A 24,014-nucleotide genomic window follows, 5' to 3' on the forward strand; every position below is an offset into this window, starting at 1 on the left:
TACGTGCGGTAAAGTTAATAGATCCACTTGTCAAATTTAGGGTACTGAAAAACATCCATAAAGTAATTGAAAAAGAAAGGGACACACCAAAAGTCAAGGTCTGGTTAGGATTACACAAAAATGTTATCACTGTTTTTTTTTCATGGAGCCCACTGTGACAGAACATTCATGCCTTCCATGTTTGAGAATTTTGCTGTTCCTCAGATTCTTGCAGGCTTCCGTTTCTAATAAGATGGTGCGCCACCACACTTTCATTGAGATATTACCATGTTCTTGAACAATACTTTCCTCAGATGTTGGATCAGATGAGGAGGTCTAACAGCATGGCCACCTAGATTTCCACATTTTATTCTTTTGGACATTTTTGCTTGGGGATTTATTAAAAGTTTTGAGTACCAAAGAAAAATCTGAAGTTTGGACAATTTAAAAAAAACCCTTTCGGCACACCAGAAGGTAGATTTCACCAGTGCTAAGTCAGGGATAAAAAAGATTTCCACCTTAAAGTTAAGAAAAACTTCAAATTTACTCAATGTGACAATGGTTGCACGTGAAAAAAAAGTTTCATGTGTTTAGCATACAAGCCCCATCCTCTTACAATTCCTGCTACATTTTGGTCATCCCTTGCCGTAAGGGTTTGTCATATCAAAAATAATTTCAGACAAAAGTTTTAGGTAATGTTTAGAGGACTAATGACCACTTTAAACCGATTTGATTCTGTGTCTATTAAGGGAGGTATGATTCTTTTTGTCTTTGAAATCCCATTTTTCCAACCCCTGGGTCAATGGTTGGTGATTTCAAAAAACTTTACTTATATAAGTTTTAGACCCTTATCAAAAAAACAATAGGAACTTTAAATGAATTCCATATTTTACTTAATAAGAAAGTTACAGCGATATTTTGTTTTTTTAAAAAGCCCACCCCCATGGTCCAATTTTGCCCATTAATAAACTCAACTGAGATTTTGAGTCGTTATATTTTATATATCAATTTAAAAGTAATTAGTGCAAAATTATGGCAGTTATCATGTCCACAAGAAAGTGAAATATATATATAAATATAAACTTTTGAACTGACAGTGGTTTTAGGGTCTGGATGATGTGAAACATGAAGATATGTTGAAATTTTCCAGAAGTCGAATTATGGTACCCATTACCATAGGTAGCTTTCTTATGAAATTTACCTAACAGAGAATTATTGAAACTGCTGGTCTAACAATGCCACAGATGCTACTAAATACCTTCTTCTTCTTTCTTTTTCCAGTTTAGCCTCTGGTAATTACCATTCAGATAATATCTCAGAGGACGAGTGAGGATGGTATGTATGAGTGTAAATGAAATGTAGTCTTGTACAGTCTCAGTTAGGCCATTCCTGAAATGTGTGCTTAATTGAAACCCAACCACCAAAGAACACCAGTATCCATGATCTAGTATTCAAATCCGTGTAAAAATATCTGACATTACTAGGACTTGAACGCTGGAACTTTTGACTTCCAAATCAGCTGATTTGGGAAGACGCATTCATCACTAACCAACCTGGTGGGTGCTACTAAATACCTGGGAAGAATTAAATAATCATCTAGACGTACGTCAGGGTGCAAAAGGTGCAAACATTGAACTTGACTAACCTACATTAAAACTTAGTTAGTTGCTGTGTTTATTAAAAAAAAAATTATTAAATTATATTAACTGGTTCTCCTAATATAAGTTGTTATTTTTGGATACTTTTAACCTGGACACCCTTTGTATTATTAGACCTGGTCCAGGAATTTTCTAATACTGCCTTATGTACTTGAAGTCAAATCTAATCTAAAAATAATTTGTTCCTTCAACTTTTTTTTTAAATAGAGCAATGATGATAAAAATAATACTTATTAATAAATAAAAAATTGAAAAATAATTATTGTAAAGTATTACACTAATCTAGAAACTGAGAGTAGATTTTACATATGAGTAGCAATAACAGATTAAACACAAAAGGTTAGTAATTAAGGGCAACAATATAAATATTAATATAACATACAAAGTGACATACCTGGAATATAGATGCACCATAAGGTGTCCTCCAAGCATTAAGAAGATTATCTTTACCAGTAGAAACAAACCATTTACCACATGCAGCAAACCGTAAAGATAATACACATGATTCATGGAGATGTAACTGATATTTATCTGGTTTATGTGCATGCAGAACTTCAACATTTGAATTTTCCATTCCAACTGCTAGCCATTCCCCAGTAGGGCAATATCCAAGTGAGAATATCTGAGAGGTGAAGTCATGTTGATGCAATTGCCTGCCTTCCCTTAAATCCCAAGATCGTACTGTGTTATCCAGTCCTGCACAAATTAGATGAAAACTTGAAAGTTATGTTAACATTATCTATTGTGGAGATCAATGGTGACTGGATCTGTGTAATTGCATTAGGCCATGGGGGGTCATCCATGACGAGCAAAATAGATCTAACTTCCAAGTTGCTGTACTACATCAATGGGCACATCCACTTCATATTTTACTAGTTTTGGTGATCGGCATGGCCTATTTGTATAATGCTACAACTAAGTTTACAAAAATTTTTTCTACCCGACTACTGAGAGGTTCATAATTTGGGAGGTAGAAATGAAGTAGAATGATACTTAACAGAACATAAAAATACCTTTTATTTTTTAACTATTTGTACATACATCTTTTTAAAAATGAATGAAATAAAATAAAAATAATTTTTAAACATTACATAAAAAATATATAGGAAGAAATAATATTTTTTTAAATATAACAAATAATTCAAGTCAAAAGTAAAGTTAGAAAAAACTGAATGTACAAGAAGATTAGTAGTACAAGAATAAACAAACATAATAATGTAATGTTCATAATAAAAAAAATAATAATGCTCATAATATAATGTTCTTTATAAAAACACGGCAAACAATAATGAGGCTGAGAGGGTTATTCAGTGCAAAATGCTGGGACTTTTATGGTTTGGTTTTTAGCATATTTTGTGTAAGTGTCATCATATTCAGCTTGTAGCACTTTGGCACCACTTTCTTATCTTCCTAATTGTACCTTCTTTGCGTTTTAGTTTATGTTTCGATCGTCTAGGTATCAAAGTCAAAACAGTTTCCTGATGCTTAAGTTTCATCACAGAGATAATGAATTATTGCTTTCCTGAACTGAACCACAGGCAATGTTTTTCTAGCCATTAGACTGTGAAGAATCATTGCATTTATCATGGCAGCATTAAATAACAGTTCAATGACTAATTTTTTTAAACCATTTGACGATTTTTCTCAGTAATGATGAATAGGTGCTCATTTGATTTGACAAATCTGTAGCAGAATTTGTTCGGTTGTAATTTGTACAGTTTTCAGTTTGTATTTTTCTTATCCCAGTAGTCTTCACAATTTTTTTTTTATTATTTATAATAACAGAACATCTTGTTTGTCCTTCTACTTCATAACTTATTTATATAATAGTTTCCACTTACCAACAATCTTTAATAGTAATTTTTGAGCACTTTCAGATTATTAATCCATCCTCAGGACAATGATACATTATAATTACTTCACATATCATTAATTATACTAAATTGAATTTTATAAAAATATAAATATAACAATTGATTGTCAAAAGGTAAAATAAAGTTAACATATCCATCACGTCAGTATGAAGGTCTCAATTATTATGTAACAACTGTTTGATACCAATGTCTCAAGGATTTGATACTAAGATTAGCGTTAATACTAAGGTCTCAATTGTTATCTAACAATTGTTAGATACCTTCATACTGACATGACAAATAACATTAACTTTATTTTACCTTTTGACGATCAATTGTTATATTTATGTTTTTATAAAATTCAATTTAGTATAATTAATGATATATGAAGTAAATAATTATAATGTATAACACATCATTGTTCCTGAGGTTGGATTAATAATCCGAAAGCGCTCGAACATTACTATTATTTAAGTTTGTTGGTAAGTAGAAACTATAAATTATTTATATAAATAAAAAATAAAATAATTTATATATTAATACCAATGGGCCATGCTTAATAAAATTCATTTTATAAGTGTTACGCCATTTTCATTTTCTGTAGCCTTGTATTCTCGTTTTCAATTTTGCCTGTGATACTTCTTCCAGTAAATTTTTCCTACGTTTTCTAAGTGTGCCAACTAAGTGTGTTTCATTTTTTACTAATTTTTCTGGTAAGTCAACACTCGTGTACCAGTTGTCAGTATACAATGCATTCATTATACATTGTCATTGTCAAAGTTTTTAGCCACATTTATTTGAAGTTTATATGTATAACCTGAAATACTGTTAATTTTAAAAACATTTATGCCATACTTGTGCCTTTTTTGTTTGTTATGCTGCCTAAATATGATTCTGCCACAAAATGGCACCATGCTCTCATCAATAAATATTGATTTGTTTGGAGTATAGTGCTTTTCAAAAGTTTTGTTTAATGTATTTAATAAATTTTTAATCTTGTGTAACTAATCACTTTTATTGGACACTTCATTATCCGTAAAATGAAGCTTATGTAAGAGCATTTCATATCTATTCCAACTAATTTTGCTTTTAACAAACTGCTGTCCTAACATTGGGTCATTCAATCAGTAATCTCTCAATTTGGACATTTTAAAATAATCCTTGCATAAAATAATCCCCTAAAAGGTTTTTTACCTCATTTTTATCAGTTGGTTTCCACTGATGTTATTGAGAACATATTTTTAGCATCGCTGTATGAAATGTTTGTTGGGCATATAGATTTGTGTGGAAAGCAACACTGTAAAAATTTGGTCTGTCACAAGCAGTGATAAAAATTTTTAGATTTTGATTATACATAGAATATCTTAAGTTTAATGGCTTCATACCTGGTATGTTGATATATGGAATTACATTCTGTCAGTAACCCTTAGCTTCTGACCATTTTGATGAAGGTGACAAAGTTTCACCTGACATGGCTACATTTGATGAAATTTAATCATCTCTTTTAAAATTGGAAAAAATACAGCAGCATTTTCTGTTTCTTACAACAGGTAGCACCAGTGAATCATCACTATCATATGATAATCTCTGCACTGTAATTCAATCTGTAATTACTGCACTGTAATTCAATCTGCCCTAATACTTCTACAGTGCTATGAATGAAATCATCATTATCATCAAACTTCATTTTTGTAAAAAAAATAAAACTTCAAAAACAAAATATATTATGTAGTAATAAAGAAGATGAACATGATGTACAATGCACACAAACAGCAGGACACGGAATGGCCTTACATCAGTACAGCAGTTGTTCAACCTTGAGCATGCCATTTGCCTGACTACATGACCAGCATGGCACACACTGTAGTAAAATCATTCACTTCATGCCATGTTGGACACCAATGACCAATAAGCATTTTTGTGTTGTATTAACTATAATATGACATAAAACTCTAATTTAAGCATATTAAAATATTTAGTTTTTCATATCGACTCTGAAATCATTAATGGCCCGTTAAACAAAAATAATAAAATTAGCATCGGTGGTTTAAGTGTTAATGAAGGCTAACAAGATGATTTGAAACTAGTTGATTTCTATTGACAACTGAACTAAAAAATTTCCATTTAACATACTAAGAAACAAAAACAAATTTTTGAAAAATTTTCATTTAAATATCTAATTAAGATCTTTATTTATTTTTAATAGTTACATTTCAGAAGAAGATGAGTCAAAAATACTTTTACTAACTTACTTCATTTTTTTTAGATTTTAATTGACGTAGTTGAAAGATGCTCTATTACAATTCAGTTATTATGAAATGCACATTAAACGAGCATGCATGAACAGTGACAAAAGGGGGTTGTATAATTATTTAACAATTTATAACAATTAAAAAATAAATAATTATAATCTTTGCCTTGAAATTTTTATGCAGTGTGCTGTTATTTATTTTCCTGATTAAACATATTCTTTTTTATTTGCTTACCACCAGTCCATAATTTGGTGCCATCAGCGCTTATGTCAATACATGACGCGCCATCCGTATGTCCTTGAAACTGTCTAACTAGTGTCTGATTTTGTAAATCCCACACAGCAATATTTCCATCAGAACAACAACTAAAACAAACCTTAAAACACAAAAATTTACCATTAAAAGTCAAAATTGTAGCTCGATGATAATTAAAATAATAATGATCTGCTAACTTTAAGCAGAAAATTTGGTAAGACCAAATCAACTCCACATTTGGTGGGATTAATATTTTAGATCAAACTCAGTGGTTTAGTTGCACTAGAACACTATCCTGGAAAATATTTGTCTTAGATATACTGCAGTTCAGTAACAAATTGGCTTTGAATCAAAACATAGCTACAAGGTGATTAAAGTTTATGATGAGAACTCTAGATGACTAGTGTAGAACTCTTATGCACAGTCACATAAAATCTGTTTTATAAATATGTTTGAGATATTCCCTTACATGATTCTGAAGTTGTTTCCTTTTGGGAATTGGTGGAGCTTGATGCAACTTTAGCAGAAGTTATTACAAATGAAACTCTGCTAAATCTAAACCCTTATGAGATGAATGAAAATTTTCTGAAAATACATTTAGTTGGTTTAGCATATGATGGAACCTCCATAATGTTAGGTAGACAAAATGGGGTTGCAGCCACAATTTTTATAACTACTCACAGATATAATAATTTGGCATTATTTAAACCATCACTTGGAACTGGCAGTTTCTGACACAACAAATGAGGTACAGGAAGTTAACCATTTCCATTCTTTTATTGATAGACATATTCTTTATACGGCATAACTCCCAAAAATCAAAGGGAATTGATGAACATTGCTGCTGCCTCACTGGAAGAAAGAATTAAGAAATTTGGGAAAACATTCACAATTAGGATGTATCATCAACTCAAAGAACTGTTAAAGCTGTCTGGGAAAATTACAGTGTGCTAAACAAACATTTTAGTGAGGACAAAGAGAGAGACTCCAAAGAAAGGGCAAAATTTCAAGGTCTTGTACACATGTTAAGTTTTCTAAAATTTCTGGAAAATCTTGGATGGATGTATGATGCCCTTACTGAATTAACTGATTTAGCATTACAGTTACAGAATAGAAACACAAGCCTGATAGGGGCTCAAAATGTGATCAACATCACCAAAGTGTTTGAATCTATGTGCAGTCTGTACCTCGAAGTACCATAAAAAAGCTCTGAAAGCAGCTTAAGACAAAAAGTTTAGAGACAGTCACATGAATATAAGAAAGTTGTAAAAACTGAAAGTAAACAATTCTTCAGGAGTCTTGTGAATAGTTTATCTGCTATGATGATGAGAGTATTGGCAGGCTTTATGATTTTTTCCACATTTCGGTTAAGAAAAAGTGTATAAATGCTTTTAGAATATAGAGATCGAAGGAATTCCAGCTGAGCTGATGCCTTTAACCAAGACTGTTCAAACCATTTCCATCTGAACACCAGAAAGTGAACGAGCTTTCAATACAATGAATGAAATCCACACTGAAAAGAGAAATAAGTTAATGATTTCAAGGTCAAGTTGACTTATTTTCAACAGCACCATTGGACCTCCTGTGTGTATGTTTAATCCAGTTTCATACGTTAACTCTTGGCTGTGAAAGGGGAGATGACATTCAACTGATGAAACAATAAGCCGGAAACACAAAGACGCCAATGTTGACACCCGTAAGAGTCCATATGGAATCTTGAATAAATTGGTTTCTCTGGCATAATGAAGCACTACAGATGTAAAATAGAACTGCATTATAATCTTCTGCCTATTTTATCGATCATATGCTAAAGGATTATGCTAAAGGATAATTAGGTATGGCAATCTGTTGGAGAAATAAAATAAAATAGCCGTAATCAATGGAAGCTTTAAAAAATTGAAGGTAATAATAAAATTCAACTTATTATAAAAATAAACAAGTAAATAAACTACCTCTAATGATTTGAGAATGGTGTCCCCAGACACCATCTTTAGGATGCAATTAATTAAACATTAAATTATCAAAATTTATGTTGAGGTCAAAACCAAATGTTTTAGACAATCTCCATAAAAGTATTCAAAATAAAAAAATAATAATAAATAAGCAGTGCCACTTATTTATTTTATGATTTTCATTGATGTTATATTAAACATCATTGAATCACAGACATAAAATACATTGCTCCTATCGAACATACTCATTTCTCTACTTATTAAACATTATAAATTAGTAGATTACATGATAAAAAATTTTTACAGGCTATTTTCAATGTAATAATTATATCTAAAATACCTTGGAATCAGGACTAATTGCAAGAGCATAACATGCAGGTGCACTTGATGTAAGTTCAGCTTTAATTCGTGGTGTTGGTGTAGCAAGATCCCATATACTTAGATTACTGGCTTCACCTCCAACAATGAGAGTTCTAGCATCCGGCAACAATTTAACTGACCTTATATAGTTATCCCTTTGCTGAAAAAATAAAAATAGTATTACAATAGAATATTATGAAATATACGAGCACACAGCACAATATATATGATAACTTAATGAACGATGAGCAACTTCAGTACAAATTGCACACAGTATCATTTAGAGACAGCAATACTGTTTTTAACCAAGGGGTAGCATTAAATCAAAAACAATGCATATGATTCAGTACAAGCTTTCTGCTTATTGTTGTAAACTTAAGCTTCATCACAATTTGTATCATATTTCTTTTATAAATATAAAATGGTAACTTCTTCTGGTTGTTAACTCATTGTAATATTTTTTTAAATCTTATCTAAACATTTATACTGAAGTTAGTTTCAATAACTAATAAAGTAATTATTACTGTAGTCTCACTTAGTCATACTACCGTAGTTAGCCAGAAATTAAATAAGTCATGATTTTTGAAGATTTTTTTTTAATTGTATGGGAAGGCTGAATCAATTACAATAATCAGTAACAATTATGCAGATAATTACAAGAGAAAATTAATACAATAATACACTTACTTATTATCAGCTACAATTTAAAATAATAATGTAATACAGTAGCCTTAAATTAGCCAAAATTGGACAAAATTATTATTCTTTTATCCTTCTAAAGAAAGGCTACATTATATTTTCTCTTACATGAAGTATTTTTCAATCCAATTTTGTTGATTAATTTACTGTAAACATGCTACACAAGTTTCAGATCGAATTTAATGAGAAAGACAAACCATATTATATGAAGAATATTTAGAAATCTATAAATGTATACAATTTACTTACTTAAATGAAAATAAAATACTACTAACCAAACAGTCTAACTGAGAAACAGGCGCTTTAACACCAGGTTGACTGATATCCCATACTTTAACACATCCTTTCCCACCAGTATAAACATACTTTGTAGGATTTGATATTGTAACAGCACATACTACTTCACCGTGTGTCAAAGTATTAATCTGTCTTGCATGTCTTGGAATTCCTGGACCTATAAGGGCATCTGTTGGAAAGGGCACTGGTTGTAATTGACCTTCACCATTCATGTGGAATGAATAAGCTCTGCAAAATGAAATTAAAGTAAAAGGTATTAAATTTCAACAGATATAAAATAAAAATAACAAAGAGAAAAGATCAAAAACTATTTATAAAATAGAAATCTGTACTAGCTGCATCTCTTGACTGTTCAGATTTTAAACTGCCATTTGTGTACACAGGAAATATTAATCATAAATAAAATGTAAAACAAGAATAAAAAAAGTTAAAAAAGATTATCTGTACTTGTAAATGAAATTATCTGTAATTGTAAATGAAACACAAAACTACAAATTTCTAATGGAACCTTTTAATACAACTTATAAATTTCACATCACAAAACTGATAAGAAACAAGTTACAAACAATGCTCTATAAACAATTATTTAAGAACATTTATATACTCCATAAAAAGCTAGACTATTTAGTATTTAACAGAATGTAGTAAACATGAATTCTGCACTTTAATTAGAAAAGAAAATCCAACTTAAATTATCAATAATAAATAAAACCATTAATAAAATTCAAAATAAACGTCCATTTGGACCAACATCAACCTGCTAATACATACAACTGCAATCCTGCAAACAAATACTTGGCAGTGAGCAAACATTATATGCAATAAAGACAATAATTAGAAAGGAGGGTTTCATGGTAGCAAAAAAAGTGGTAACTCTTCATAATTCAATTTTTTGTTAGTTATTAATTAATGGAGGGGGTGACTTGCTTTTCTTTGAATGTGGAACTATTTTGTGTAGTTCTATTACTTAAAATTTAATATAATTTATTCTGGTGTTTATTTAATCATGATTAATTTTTGATGGCCAGTTTTTATGTCTGAAATTATCTTGTTGAATGGGTCACCAGTCACATTCTGTTACTGGAACTCTTTTTAGTACAAACTTCAGATGATGTCTAGCTGTATTACGTGTTTTCATCTCGATAGACACTCTCCCATAGCCTCTCGATTGTCACTGTAAGTGTACCAATTTGTGGATACAACTGCTACGAATCTGAGAAATTGACCACTATTTTACATTAAGTTATATCATGTCGGTTTTTTTTTGGGAAGGATCTATCCAAAATGAATAACAAAAATGGTTCCTTCACATTACAGCAAACTCCACCAAAAATCCATAGCTGTGGGAACATGCTTTCACCAACTTCTACAAAACATCCTTTACCATCAATTCTAATAGACGGATGCTTCTTGAGTAATTTAATGCACATCTCAGGCATTATTTTAATAAATTACAGTTAGAGCAGAGAGTTCAAACTAATGTTCACACTTCACTATGTAATGTTCACTGTATAATGTTCACACTGATGTCATATCTTCACTCCAACCATAAATGAAACCAACAACTATAATGAATGGTATGCAGGAATTTTCAAGCCAATTACTAACTGGGATGTTTACTTTTGTATGGCAGCTACATAAATTACAATACCATTGGACCAGTTCCATTTCATGTTTACTGCAAAATACCCTCCTGGGTCACAGAACAGTAAAAGTGTTCGCAACATTTTTTTTTTCTCTGAGAGAAGGCTACTGCAGTCCCTCAATTGTTGGAAAATCCCACAACCTCACACTGTTTACAATAGGCTATTTAAAAATGGTAAATTGTGACAAAAGTGAATGCAAGACTGAACATGACATTTCAACCTGCTATTTAAAATTATACTGATTGTTATAAAAACAAAAAATAAAATAAACTATGACTTCCATTTGTAATAGAAATGTAATATGGCCAGCAAATGTCAATAAATACTAGATTAGTTTAAATAAAAGATTTTAAAAAATCATTCTAACAATAAACAAGTGCCCCCCCCCCTTAATTATGAAGTAGCAATTTTTTTAAAGACTAACTCCAAATCACTCTACTTTGTTTTGCAAGGGTTATTCAGAAACTAAAACTTGTTCATTCAACACAGCTGTACAGGTCAACGATCCTGGAAAATTCAAAGTTAGCTAGTATCTGCAACGTCTCATATTCTGAGTGCGTTGCATTGTTTTAGAAACTTTTTGGTTGTTTCTATGTTTTTTATAATGAACAATAAAATTTTAAAACTTGTAATGTGTGAAGTAAGATTTGCTATTCAATTTATTAATGCAAAAAATATATATGAGATTCATCAAGATATTACAAAGTTAATGGTGAAAATATGGATGAATTATATTTCAAACATCTTTTTGCACCATGGAAAAAGTGTATGATCTTTTCTCTTTAATGGAAACTAAGGGTCAATCACTCCTACAGTAGCAGGTAAATTAATCTGAGCACAGATGTTATTTCATTAAAAGTAACTTTATTTAGAAAAAAATCATACCTGTACAATTTGTGAATATCTAGAAATTATATGTCCTTTACTCTTAATCACTTCAAAGATCAGAGTTGGCATCGATTTAACAAATGTACTATACATATTTTTGATTTCTTCTAATGAAACCATACCAATGTTATTGCTTTAATGAGGTTAATTTTTGTGGTACAATTAATTTTTGAGTAGTTTTTTGACAATTGTCAAATATTTTCAACTGAGTTTAAGTCTGGGAAGTTTTCTGATCACAAGAGCAGTTTAATGTTTATTCTTCAAAAAAATTTTCCACTTTTAGGCACGGTGTCAAATCTTGTTGGAAAACTGTATTGCCTTAGGGAATTTGTTTTAAAATTGTGTCACGAACCTTTCCGTCAGAATCTTGAAATCATCGTCAACATCATTTCTGAAAATACCATCCAGTGGAAGTAATGAACAAGGGCTTTCATTCAATTGTGAAGCAATCCCAAAAGATATTTTTCTGGGAATTTTTAATTGCCTGTTGGATACGAGCCAGTGATGTATTTTCATCTGACGGTTTTCTAACGGAAACCTTTGCACCTGAACATAAAAATATGATCTGTCAGAAAACAACATATTTCCAGCCTTCTTTGGTCCAGTTAGCATATGCTTTGGCCCATAAGAGCCTTTTTTTTTTGCACATTACTGGTGTTAAAAATTACTTTTTAGTTGACTGAAAAGCTTTTATCCAGCTACAAGAAGTTGGCATCTAACAATTGTCATGAGTAAATTTATTCCACTGGTTATTAATTCTCAATTTAAGACCACAGTAGATAATTTTGGATCAATTTACTTTTTCTCACTAATAACTGTTCCTGTGATGGAGTAGCTTTCTTTTATGGACACATGTGCCTTTCCTTTGAGGTGAAAAGAAACCAGTTTCTTTAAATTATTTTTAAGTAGTATTCACTGTTCCTAGCCCAACAACACACTCAGAAGCTATTTGTCATTGTGTCATATTTGGTATGCTCAGAAAGAGAAACAATTCTTGAATGCTTTCTAGGAGGTTGGGACATTATATATTCAAGACACACAGAACAACAAATATAATCTTTTAATAAAAAATGAAATAAAATTTCACAAAACACATTTACAATATGAAAATTAATAAATAACCAAAGAACAATAACCTTACATTAAAGAGACAACTTAAAGAATGGGTGAGATCAACCAGTATAGCAACAACATAGAAATAAAAAAAATATTTCCTGTGTTAAGTTTAATTTGCACCCTAATATATTTGGATATGAAGCAGAACAGGATTTCTCGGCTTTGAATAATTATTTAATCACTACGACAAGCAAAAAACTTAATTTTATTATAATAACAGAATACTGTAAAATGAATGCATTATCATAAATTAATGTATTATCAAAATTAAAATAAAACAAATCAACTTACGGTTTTCCACCAGGTATCCCAAGTCCATTGGTGCCAGCACCAGGTACTCTAGGATGTGGGTGGGCATCATATGCCAACTGTAACAAAACATTACTTTAATAAAAAAAAGTTACATAAACGCTCTGAATATTTACAGACTGAAAGAAATACTGGCAGATATCAAATATAATCACTTACAGAATACCATATGTAGTAATAAACAAAAATTAAATAAGTGAAACCCTTCTAAACAAAGGCCATCATTCTACTGACAGCCTCAGACTTATTTATTTTATTTGTCTCAAGTCATTACCTGTCACCATGCAGTAAAGAAATTTCTATTTTATTTGTCTAAAAACGAATCTCCCTCTTTTAAATTATTAAATAGATCTTGAAATTTATTAAATACTGACTTATAATTATAATCAACTTAGAACTTCAGTAATTTCAATACTGCCATTTATTTTGCCTCCATAAAATAAAGCATATATTTAGATATATCAAAATTATGTTTAGTAGTGATTTTACTTTATATTACTCAAACATTTTTTTTTTAAATAATCAAATTTCCAATTTGATATTAAATTGGGAATTGTGAAATGGAATTCAAGAGGTTATTGGAAACGAATCTTTTATTAATATATGCAGTTAAAATTTGAAAACCTGACAAGGAAAGGCAAGAGAAAGAACAGTGAAGAAGATTTAATTAAGGTTACTTTTAAATCTTCGATCTTCAATTGAAAACTAATTAATTAATAGCACAAACAATCGAGCATACAATAAACAATAAGTACATTTTTAACTGGTCATAAAAACAAATAATATTTTACAGTTAACAATTATAGACAACAATTACATTTACAGATAACAATATTTTTTATAGTTTGGTTTTTAAAAAAAATACAGTAAAACTAATGCCAGTTTTTATAATCATTATTTTTTTCAAATTTTCCAGTTAATTTTATCATGTTACAAAACTTACTAATTTACCCTAAACACTCCAGATATTCACTAAATCTTTAAAAATGCCATAAGTCAAAGATGTACCACAGAATTGCTACCACCATCTTCATCCATTCTACGCTCAACACCATAAACATGTTGCTTTAATGATAATATGACAGTTTATAATCAAGTACTTAATAAGTGTAAATTTGGAAGAATTATACTCATGACTCATTTAAAAAGCCTGTTTTTAATTTAATAGTATATTAACATCGTAAAATATATTTTATTTAAGGTGTTTGAGAACTGTACATTTATGAATGAAGGGAAACAGAAAGAAAATGTTGGTAAATTTTTCGTACAGGACATCTAGAAAATCAGTAAACAAGTAAAATTTATATGAAAAAAACTGATCTTTTAAAGAGATTCTCCTGCAATTTATGTTAGCAAAGTTTGAAGCTTAAAATAAAAGGTGGTGACAACTTCAGAGAATTAAAAAACTTCTGTTTTCTAAAAACTAAATCATTCAAACATGTATATTCTTTGTTAATAAAGAAGAAATAAAAATCTGGAAGACAATTAAACAGGTAAAAACATTTTTTCACAACTGTATTTTCAATATTGAATAAAGTGATTGTCTAATGTTTAAAAATTTGGATAGAACACAGAATCTGTCAGTAATCTGTTGAGCCAGCTTACATTATTACTTTTATATACAGATAACATCTTAATAATAAATAAACCACTTAGAATTCTTGTTTAATTTAATTTGTATTAATAACCTTCTATATAACTGTGAAATAACATGCCATAACCTTCATTAAGTACATTAATAATAGTTTGTTTTAAAATATTAAGAATTTAAATAAAATATTTTATAGCTTTTTGTTACATTATTCATAATTTTGCATAAATAACTGTCAAATATAAATAATCTAGAATATATATATTCAACAGATTATACCATTTGTGCATAATACAGTTATATTTCAGCACTATTATTGGTGTAACATAAACACTAATTCAATTTTGTACTCGGTGAATTCCTGAATCAACATAATCTTAATCAATTTACTCATTTCCTTTCCCTAGTAATAGAAAATCTTTTCCATAACTACAAACAGTCTAGTTAGTTAGTTGTTTCTTCCACATTTATTTTTGTTTTCTTAATAACTTCAAGATGAGCAATTGAACTTTACTGATCACTAAATCTCAGGAGTAGAAGCAACAGGTTATTTTTATGAAGCTGCTTAAATTTTTAAAATCTTTTTACTACAAATTTTAGTCCAAGAAAACATTGTCCAAGTATAATAAATTATATTACAAGGCAATAAATTTAAAAATAATATATTATTCATTAACAGACTGCTTAACATTTTGGCAAAGTCAATTGATCTTAAACTACCACAATTAAAAACAATAAACAAAAAAAAACTGAAACAAATAAATATGTTATAAAAAAAAAAGTACAACTATTTAACCGGTTCAAACTTTACTATATAAATTAAAAATCTTCAAAGAGAAATTTAATAAATAAGAGAAAATGAAGTAATATTTTCATATTACACATTTTTACAAAGTTTACACTTTTAAATCCAAATGTTTTTTATTTCAAAGATGACTCGTACATTTCTCAAAACTTATACACAAAAAAAAACTTCACATGATTATAGAAAGACTAAATGTACAAATACAAAGTTTTGAAATGAGAGCTAATGAATAAACAGTCACATAAAGCAATAATAAATAATAATAGAATTAAAAAAGTAACTCACCATATTAGGTCTGATGTAAGGACTAGCAGCATTATAAGGATCATTAGCATTACTACGGGGATGTGAATATGGTGAAGGGTTTGGTGGTAAAAGAGGAGGAACTTTAACTCCACTCGAACTGGCAGCTCCAACACCACCAGCAAGAGGTAAAGGTAATGTAGGAGTTGTTGCTTTTGAAACAGGCGTAGGTGGTTTTTCCATCTATAACAGAATAAATAATAAAAATAAAATATTACAACATATTTTAAAACGCTGACTCAAAATAAAATACCACTTTGCACCCCAAAATATTTCATTTAGTTGTTTCATATAGTTTTTAATATCTTTAACAAAAACCTTATCTGAAATCTGCACAATAATACATAATTTTAAACAAATACTAGTACATAATTTTTTACGTACTACATGGAATACTGCAGAATTCAATAGCAGGTTATTTTTAATGAGCTTCAATCACAAATTTTAATTCCACCTTTAATTTAATGGATGAGCTACAATCAGTGATTAAAATAAATTAAGTAATACATTACACAGATGATACAATTCCATTGAAGATGGATTTTCAATAGACTATACTATGAAATTATATTAGATAGAACATTCAGGTATTCTACATCTCATTTTGTGCAATTTAGCAAGAACTAAAAATAAATCCACCCTTATAAGCTTTAAAATAAGTATAAACAAGAAAGTAATACTTATGCAATAAAAAGTAATAACATTACATAATAATCATTATTACTTAAGTGTAAAGATTAATCAAAACTCTATTGGAATGCCTTTTAAATAATGAATAATCTTTTAGGTTAATGATAATCTTAAAAAATAAGTTCAAATATTTTTACTCTTAAAGAGCTGTGGATCAGGATTAGTTGTGGTGTTCCACAGAACTCAGGGTTAGGGCCAACATTGTGGAACACCGATTTGACGAAGTCCTGTCCACTGTGCTTCCCAAAGGACAGCCCTGTCCAGGTCTACTGAAGATTTGGCTCTGGTGGTGAATGGTGATGAACACTGAGAATGAGGCAATAAATAGGATCATCTTGCACCTGAAGATTTTGCCTGAGGAGACTCTTGACTGCTCTTTTGACTCTTGAGGAGCTTTTGAATGAGTGAACACAGTTTTGGTTAGATGGAAGCTCATCCCAACCTCGTTTAGGGTCAGAAACAAGGTCATCCACCCTTCTTCTGCGGTGAAGTACTTTGGAGTATAGATAGACAAAAATACATTTCGAGGCACTTAACAAGGTGTCTCAGATGGTCAAAAATGGCAGACACTATCAGTCGAATAATGACCAACACATGGATCCACGCACATTAAGCAGAAGGTTTTATCACTCTCTGCTCACGAAAATGTTGTACAGAGCACCAGTTTGGTCTGTAGGGCTATTGGGCTAGAATCAGAGATAGCCGGGCAATTCTTAACCAGATGCACAGGACTGACAACCATCCGGAATGCTGTTGTTGCATGACCCACCTGGGTGATGCCGCCAGTATAGTAGCCAGCCTTACATCCCTGGATCTCCTCTTTCAAAAGAGGAAGGCAATTTACCAGGGAGTAACTAAGGAGGAGCAAAAGGCATTGCTTGTTTGCAAGTGGCACAAGAGATGGAGTCAATCAATGCATTCAGTTTGCACAAAGGGTAGATGGACTTAGACAATACAGGGATGAATTCCCTGTATTGTCTAAGTATTCCCATGTATTCGCTGTTTCATAATTAAAGCCCCAACGAGATGTAACAAAAAGAAAAAAAGATATGGCAGGAATAAGGCAATATGAAACAACACGTAGGCAATCTTTTAAACATATAATTAACTAATTAATTTTAGACATATTCTTTCATTATTTATGTATGAAGGAATGAATAAACAGGTGTCTGGGCTAAAAGTATCCAAAAGCAATAGCCTACATTTGCAAAACCAGTCGTCGTAATATCTTAAACGTAGATGCAATGAACATTAAATATCTCTTCTGTTTACTCACAAGGTCAGCAGAATTGTTACACATGTGCAGGGGCAAGCTGATTCACAATGCAATTAATAGTAGTGCAATAGTCAGCTGATATGTGGATTCCATAACTGAAGGTTCAGTGCGTGCTTTGGTTATCAGTTATGTGCATATGAACTGAAAGGAACATCGATCCTCTAATAATTATGACACAAGAAAAGAAACAATTAAGTTTGTGGAAGTTCATAAAATAGCATTACTTAAACAAAAGTCATCTTACACAGAACCAAAGTTCATGGATAAATTACCAAACGGCATTCATTAATATCTGGGATGTAGAAAAATTAATATAAAAAATGCTATACCAATTTATAAGAAAAGTTTTTTTACTCCAGTGAAGAATTCCTCTCCCTCCTCAATCATAAGTAAGTTAGGAATAATATTTTTTAATAATGCCTGCATTTAAGTATATTTAATATTTAACAAGTGAAGAGTGATAGAATGAATTATAAATTTCTGTTATTAAGTAGCTGGGATATTATCTTAGTATTGTAACAAGACTGGTATAATGGGCTGAGTAACGGACAACTAAGAAGAAAGTAGTAGAAAATAACAAACAAAAGAAATCCAGAGGGGAACTAAAAGGAATCCTTTTTCTGAAAGGCTAACAGGTCCGTTTAACAATCGTTCTTTGTAATACTGCCCGTTGATACACCTATGACAGATGTTGTTCCATGAAAAGAAATAATGGATCAAGGTAGGAATGTATGGGAAAATGTCTCTGAAGATCATTCTCACACTTCAACTTGGGTCTGGTTCTGCAGGTAGAGGATAGTAATAAATACTCCAGGGAAGATGAGTTGTGTACAGTTTTTGATGAAGCGAGTATTACAAGAAGTGTTTAAGTGAGAGTATTCTGCAAAGTGTATTCAATGAGTATTAGTATGTGTTCAACATGATTATAAGAAGGCGTTATCTGTCAATGTAATTCCGATGATGACAGTGGGGGATTGCAGGAAGTTGTTTGGTGAGTTGCAATAGATAATTAGTGAAAGGAGTAAAGTATTAAATTCATTCATAAACTATAGGACAGTTTTATTTGTGAACAGCAAATGTATTTGCCGTGGAAGAATTTTAGTCTAATCCTATCTTCATAGTAATACAATACCAGTTGTCAAAAAAGTTAAGATTAGCAGTCATTTTAATGTCTTTTGTAAATGGGACTAAATTCTGCTGGTACTTTGTTTAACGACCTTATATATGAATCTTGTTCTTACTTGAAATTATATTTTGTATGTAATCATTGTTTATTATTATTATTAACATTTATTATTATTATTGTTGTGGTTGTGATTATTATTACTGTTATTGTCCTTTATTACGACTGTCATTATTATCCATTATTCATCATGATTATTATTATTATCGTGGGTGTCAATACTTTTATTTGTTATTGTTACAATTTTTATTACAGATTTGTTGTATTTTACTTATGTTATTAAACTACTAAATTGTAATTATATACACATTTTTAATTGTTAACTCTCAATATCCTGATCGAGCTGCGAACAAGCAACAGTATGTATATAAAATCATGTAAATTTTTCAAAAGTAGAATTATTTAAAGTTACTAGAAATTATTTAAAGTTATTTAAAGTTATTTAAAGTACTAGAAGTTATGTTTTAAAGATAGTTCCTGAAGAATTAAAAATAAATTTTAATATTAGAAGCTTACTTTTTTTTTATACAGCTTACAAAATTCTTTTTTCACAAAAATGCCATCTTAAAAGGATAGACATAAAGGAATTCTTGAGATGTCAAGTGAGCTATGATGGTTTGTTTGGTCAGGTTAGAAAAGGAAGTGAGACAATAATGGGTATGAAGTGAGAGGATAATTCTAAACTACACATCTATTATTCCATAAAGTTAAAATGTCTTGAGAAACACTCAGACTATCTTTTTTTATTAACTATGAAAAGTAGTAGGTTCCAAAAATGAATTACATTAATGTAATATTTAACAAAAGTTTTTAAAAACATTATAGCTTTAAAGTAAGTTTTAAAATAAAATTTAAAAATATATATATATATATTATATGAAATATCCATTAAAACATAGTAATAAATAAATTAAACCTTATTAATATTCAATAACCTGATTTTGCAGTTTCCTGAATCTTCAGTTCGTATTAAATTCTATTTTTAATACATTTAAACATATTATTTAATGATTTGTCATTTCTTTAGGAAATTATATTAATTTCTATTGTCAAATTTTAAATGATATTATAAATGTACATGTATTTGTGCTGTCCAATACTGAACAGCACACATACATTGTGGGATACCATGAAAACTGGTTATTGGAAATTAATAAGATAAGTTTAACTTATCTAATTACTGTATTTTGGTAGATTATATTTCATATGCATTTTCACATAGCAATAATGGAGGCGCCTTCCTTGGTAAAATATTCCGGAGGTAAAATAGTCCCCCGTTCGGATCTCCGGGTAGGGACTACTAAGGAAGGGGTCACCAGAAAATTAAAAAATAACATTCTACGAGTCGGAGCGTGGAATGTTAGAAGCTTAAAAAAGGTTAGTAGGCTAGAAAATTTAAAAAAGGAAATGGATAGGGTGAATGTGGATATAGTAGGAATTAGTGAGGTTCGGTGGGAAGAGGAAGGCGACTTTTGGTCAGGTGATTTTAGAGTAATTAACTCAGCGTCAAATAATGGGCAGGCAGGAGTAGGTTTCGTGATGAACAAGAAGATAGGGAGGAGAGTGGAGTATTTCAAAACGCATAGCGATAGAATCATTGTAATAAGGATAAAATCAAAACCTAAACCGACAACGATTGTTAACGTTTATATGCTTACAAGCGCCCATGATGATGATGAGGTAGAGTGTGTATACGAAGAGATTGATGAAGCAATTAAACACGTAAAAGGAGATGAAAATTTAATAATAGTTGGAGATTGGAATGCAAGCATTGGAAAAGGCAAGGAAGGAAATATAGTGGGTGAATACGGGCTGGGCAAAAGGAATGAAAGAGGGGACCGACTTATAGAGTTTTGCACGAAGTATAATTTAGTAATTGCCAACACCCAATTTAAAAATCATAATAGAAGGATATACACTTGGAAAAAGCCAGGCGATACAGCAAGGTATCAAATAGATTATATCATGGTTAAGCAAAGATTTAGAAATCAACTCGATGACTGCAAAACTTACCCTGGAGCAGACATTGATAGCGACCATAATTTGGTGATAATGAAATGTAGATTGGGGTTTAAAAACCTGAAGAAAAGTTGTCAGATGAATCGGTGGAATTTAGAGAAGCTTGAGGAAGAGGAGGTAAAGAAGATTTTTGAGGAGGACATCGCAAGAGGTCTGAGTAAAAAAGATAAGGTAGAAAATGTAGAAGAAGAATGGGAGAATGTTAAAAAGGAAATTCTTAAATCAGCAGAAGCAAACTTAGGCAGAATAAAGAGAACTGGTAGAAAACCTTGGGTTTCAGACGATATATTGCAGCTGATGGACGAACGTAGAAAATATAAGAATGCTAATGATGAAGAAAGTAAAAGGAACTATCGGCAATTAAGAAATGCTATAAATAGGAAGTGCAAACTGGCGAAAGAAGAGTGGATTAAAGAAAAGTGTTCAGAAGTGGAAAGAGAAATGAACATTGGTAAAATAGACGGAGCATACAGGAAAGTTAAGGAAAATTTTGGGGTACATAAATTAAAATCTAATAATGTGTTAACAAAGATGGTACACCAATATATAATATGAAAGGTAAAGTCGATATATGGGTGGAATATATTGAAGAGTTATACGGAGGAAATGAATTAGAAAATGGTGTTATAGAGGAAGAAGAGGAAGTTGAGGAGGATGAAATGGGAGAAACAATACTGAGATCTGAATTTAAGACAGCATTAAAAGATTTAAATGGCAGAAAGGCTCCTGGAATAGACGGAATACCTGTAGAATTACTGTGCAGTGCAGGTGAGGAAGCGATTGATAGATTATACAAACTGGTGTGTAATATTTATGAAAAGGGGGGAAGTTCCGTCCGACTTCAAAAAAAGTGTTATAGTTATGATACCAAAGAAAGCAGGGGCAGATAAATGTGAAGAATATAGAACAATTAGTTTAACTAGTCATGCATCAAAAATCTTAACTAGAATTTTATACAGAAGAATTGAGAGGAGAGTGGAAGAAGTGTTAGGAGAAGACCAATTTGGTTTCAGGAAAAGTATAGGGACAAGGGAAGCAATTTTAGGCCTCAGATTAATAGTAGAAGGAAGATTAAATAAAAACAAACCAACATACTTGGCGTTTATAGACCTAGAAAAGGCTTTCGATAACGTAGATTGGAATAAAATGTTCAGCATTTTAAAAAAATTAGGGTTCAAATACAGAGATAGAAGAACAATTGCTAACATGTACAGGAACCAAACAGCAACAATAACAATTGAAGAACATAAGAAAGAAGCCCTAATAAGAAAGGGAGTCCGACAAGGATGTTCCCTATCTCCGTTACTTTTTAATCTTTACATGGAACTAGCAGTTAATGACGTTAAAGAACAATTTAGATTCGGAGTAACAGTACAAGGTGAAAAGATAAAGATGCTACGATTTGCTGATGATATAGTAATTCTAGCCGAGAGTAAAAAGGATTTAGAAGAAACAATGAACGGCATAGATGAAGTCCTACGCAAGAACTATCGCATGAAAATAAACAAGAACAAAACAAAAGTAATGAAATGTAGTAGAAATAACAAAGATGGACCACTGAATGTGAAAATAAGAGGAGAAAAGATTATGGAGGTAGAAGAATTTTGTTATTTGGGAAGTAAAATTACTAAAGATGGACGAAGCAGGAGCGATATAAAATGCCGAATAGCACAAGCTAAACGAGCCTTCAGTAAGAAATATAATTTGTTTACATCAAAAATTAATTTAAATATCAGGAAAAGATTTTTGAAAGTGTATGTTTGGAGTGTCGCTTTATATGGAAGTGAAACTTGGACAATCAGAGTATCTGAGAAGAAAAGATTAGAAGCTTTTGAAATGTGGTGCTACAGGAGAATGTTAAAAATCAGATGGGTGGATAAAGTGACAAATGAAGAGGTATTGCGGCAAATAGATGAAGAAAGAAGCATTTGGAAAAATATAGTTAAAAGAAGAGACAGACTTATAGGCCACATACTAAGGCATCGTGGAATAGTCGCTTTAATATTGGAAGGACAGGTAGAAGGGAAAAATTGTGTAGGCAGGCCACGTTTGGAGTATGTAAAACAAATTGTTGGGGATGTAGGATGTAGAGGGTATACTGAAATGAAACGACTAGCACTAGATAGGGAATCTTGGAGAGCTGCATCAAACCAGTCAAATGACTGAAGACAAAAAAAAAAAAAAAAAAAAAAATATTTCATATAATATCACAGTGGTCAAAAAGTTACTGAATTATTTGAATAATCAAAAAAAAAATATATATATATCAAAGGCAAAAGTATAACAGTTTTCCACCAATACAAAACTCAACAATGCCTCTTACCTTATGCTTTTTGTTTTTCCATTTTAAGAGCGCTTTCAAGGGTTTCCCTCATCATCAGTTAATAAAAACTTTTTAAAATCAGGAAAATATGGACAAATACAAAAGTATTGATTTTAGTAAGTTGTATATATAAAGTAAAATTCCTTAATTTATTTTCTCAAAAAAATATTTTTTATGATTTTCTCCAAACTATAATATAAATTACTCCAAGGTAAGAAAAAATTTACAAATTTTACTTTTCAATAAGGACAATGCATTGCAACTTAGTTTCTTCAATCTGTTCTCACTTCTATGTTTTATTGATATTTGTAGTCCTTGTGTATATGATTTTTATATTGAAACAACATTGGAAGTAGAAAGAAAGATACATTAACATGATTTTAAACGTATAGTTAAAATGATTAAATACTTTTTAATCATTAATTCGTGCAAAATTTATGAACTATTCTGAAACAGTTCGGTCACTCTCAAAGTGCTCTTGCTTAGATAAAATTTGGTTTAATGCTTTTTCAACTGTTAAAAAGAAAGGGTTGTATCTTTATCATTGAAAGGCCTTAAAT

At 30.6% G+C, this 24,014-nt stretch overlaps 1 protein-coding gene across 6 annotated transcripts in view; it reads right to left on the reverse strand.

Moving 5' to 3' along the window:
• The window catches only part of gro (TLE family member transcriptional corepressor groucho), a 246,007-nt gene that overhangs the window by 3,463 nt on the left and 218,530 nt on the right, over positions 1 to 24,014 (reverse strand). For all 6 annotated transcript variants that reach the window (XM_075360889.1, XM_075360879.1, XM_075360871.1 and 3 more), the window contains 6 exons: positions 15,946 to 16,146; positions 13,247 to 13,323; positions 9,284 to 9,533; positions 8,290 to 8,469; positions 5,977 to 6,118; positions 2,032 to 2,333 (listed from right to left, as the gene is read on the reverse strand). In XM_075360889.1, coding sequence (XP_075217004.1) covers positions 2,032 to 2,333; positions 5,977 to 6,118; positions 8,290 to 8,469; positions 9,284 to 9,533; positions 13,247 to 13,323; positions 15,946 to 16,146 — 1,152 coding nt within the window. The remainder of the gene's footprint in view (positions 1 to 2,031; positions 2,334 to 5,976; positions 6,119 to 8,289; positions 8,470 to 9,283; positions 9,534 to 13,246; positions 13,324 to 15,945; positions 16,147 to 24,014) is intronic.

This window comes from Lycorma delicatula, chromosome 1, assembly GCF_047948215.1.
Source record: "Lycorma delicatula isolate Av1 chromosome 1, ASM4794821v1, whole genome shotgun sequence".
Classification (NCBI taxonomy): Eukaryota; Metazoa; Arthropoda; class Insecta; order Hemiptera; family Fulgoridae; genus Lycorma; species Lycorma delicatula.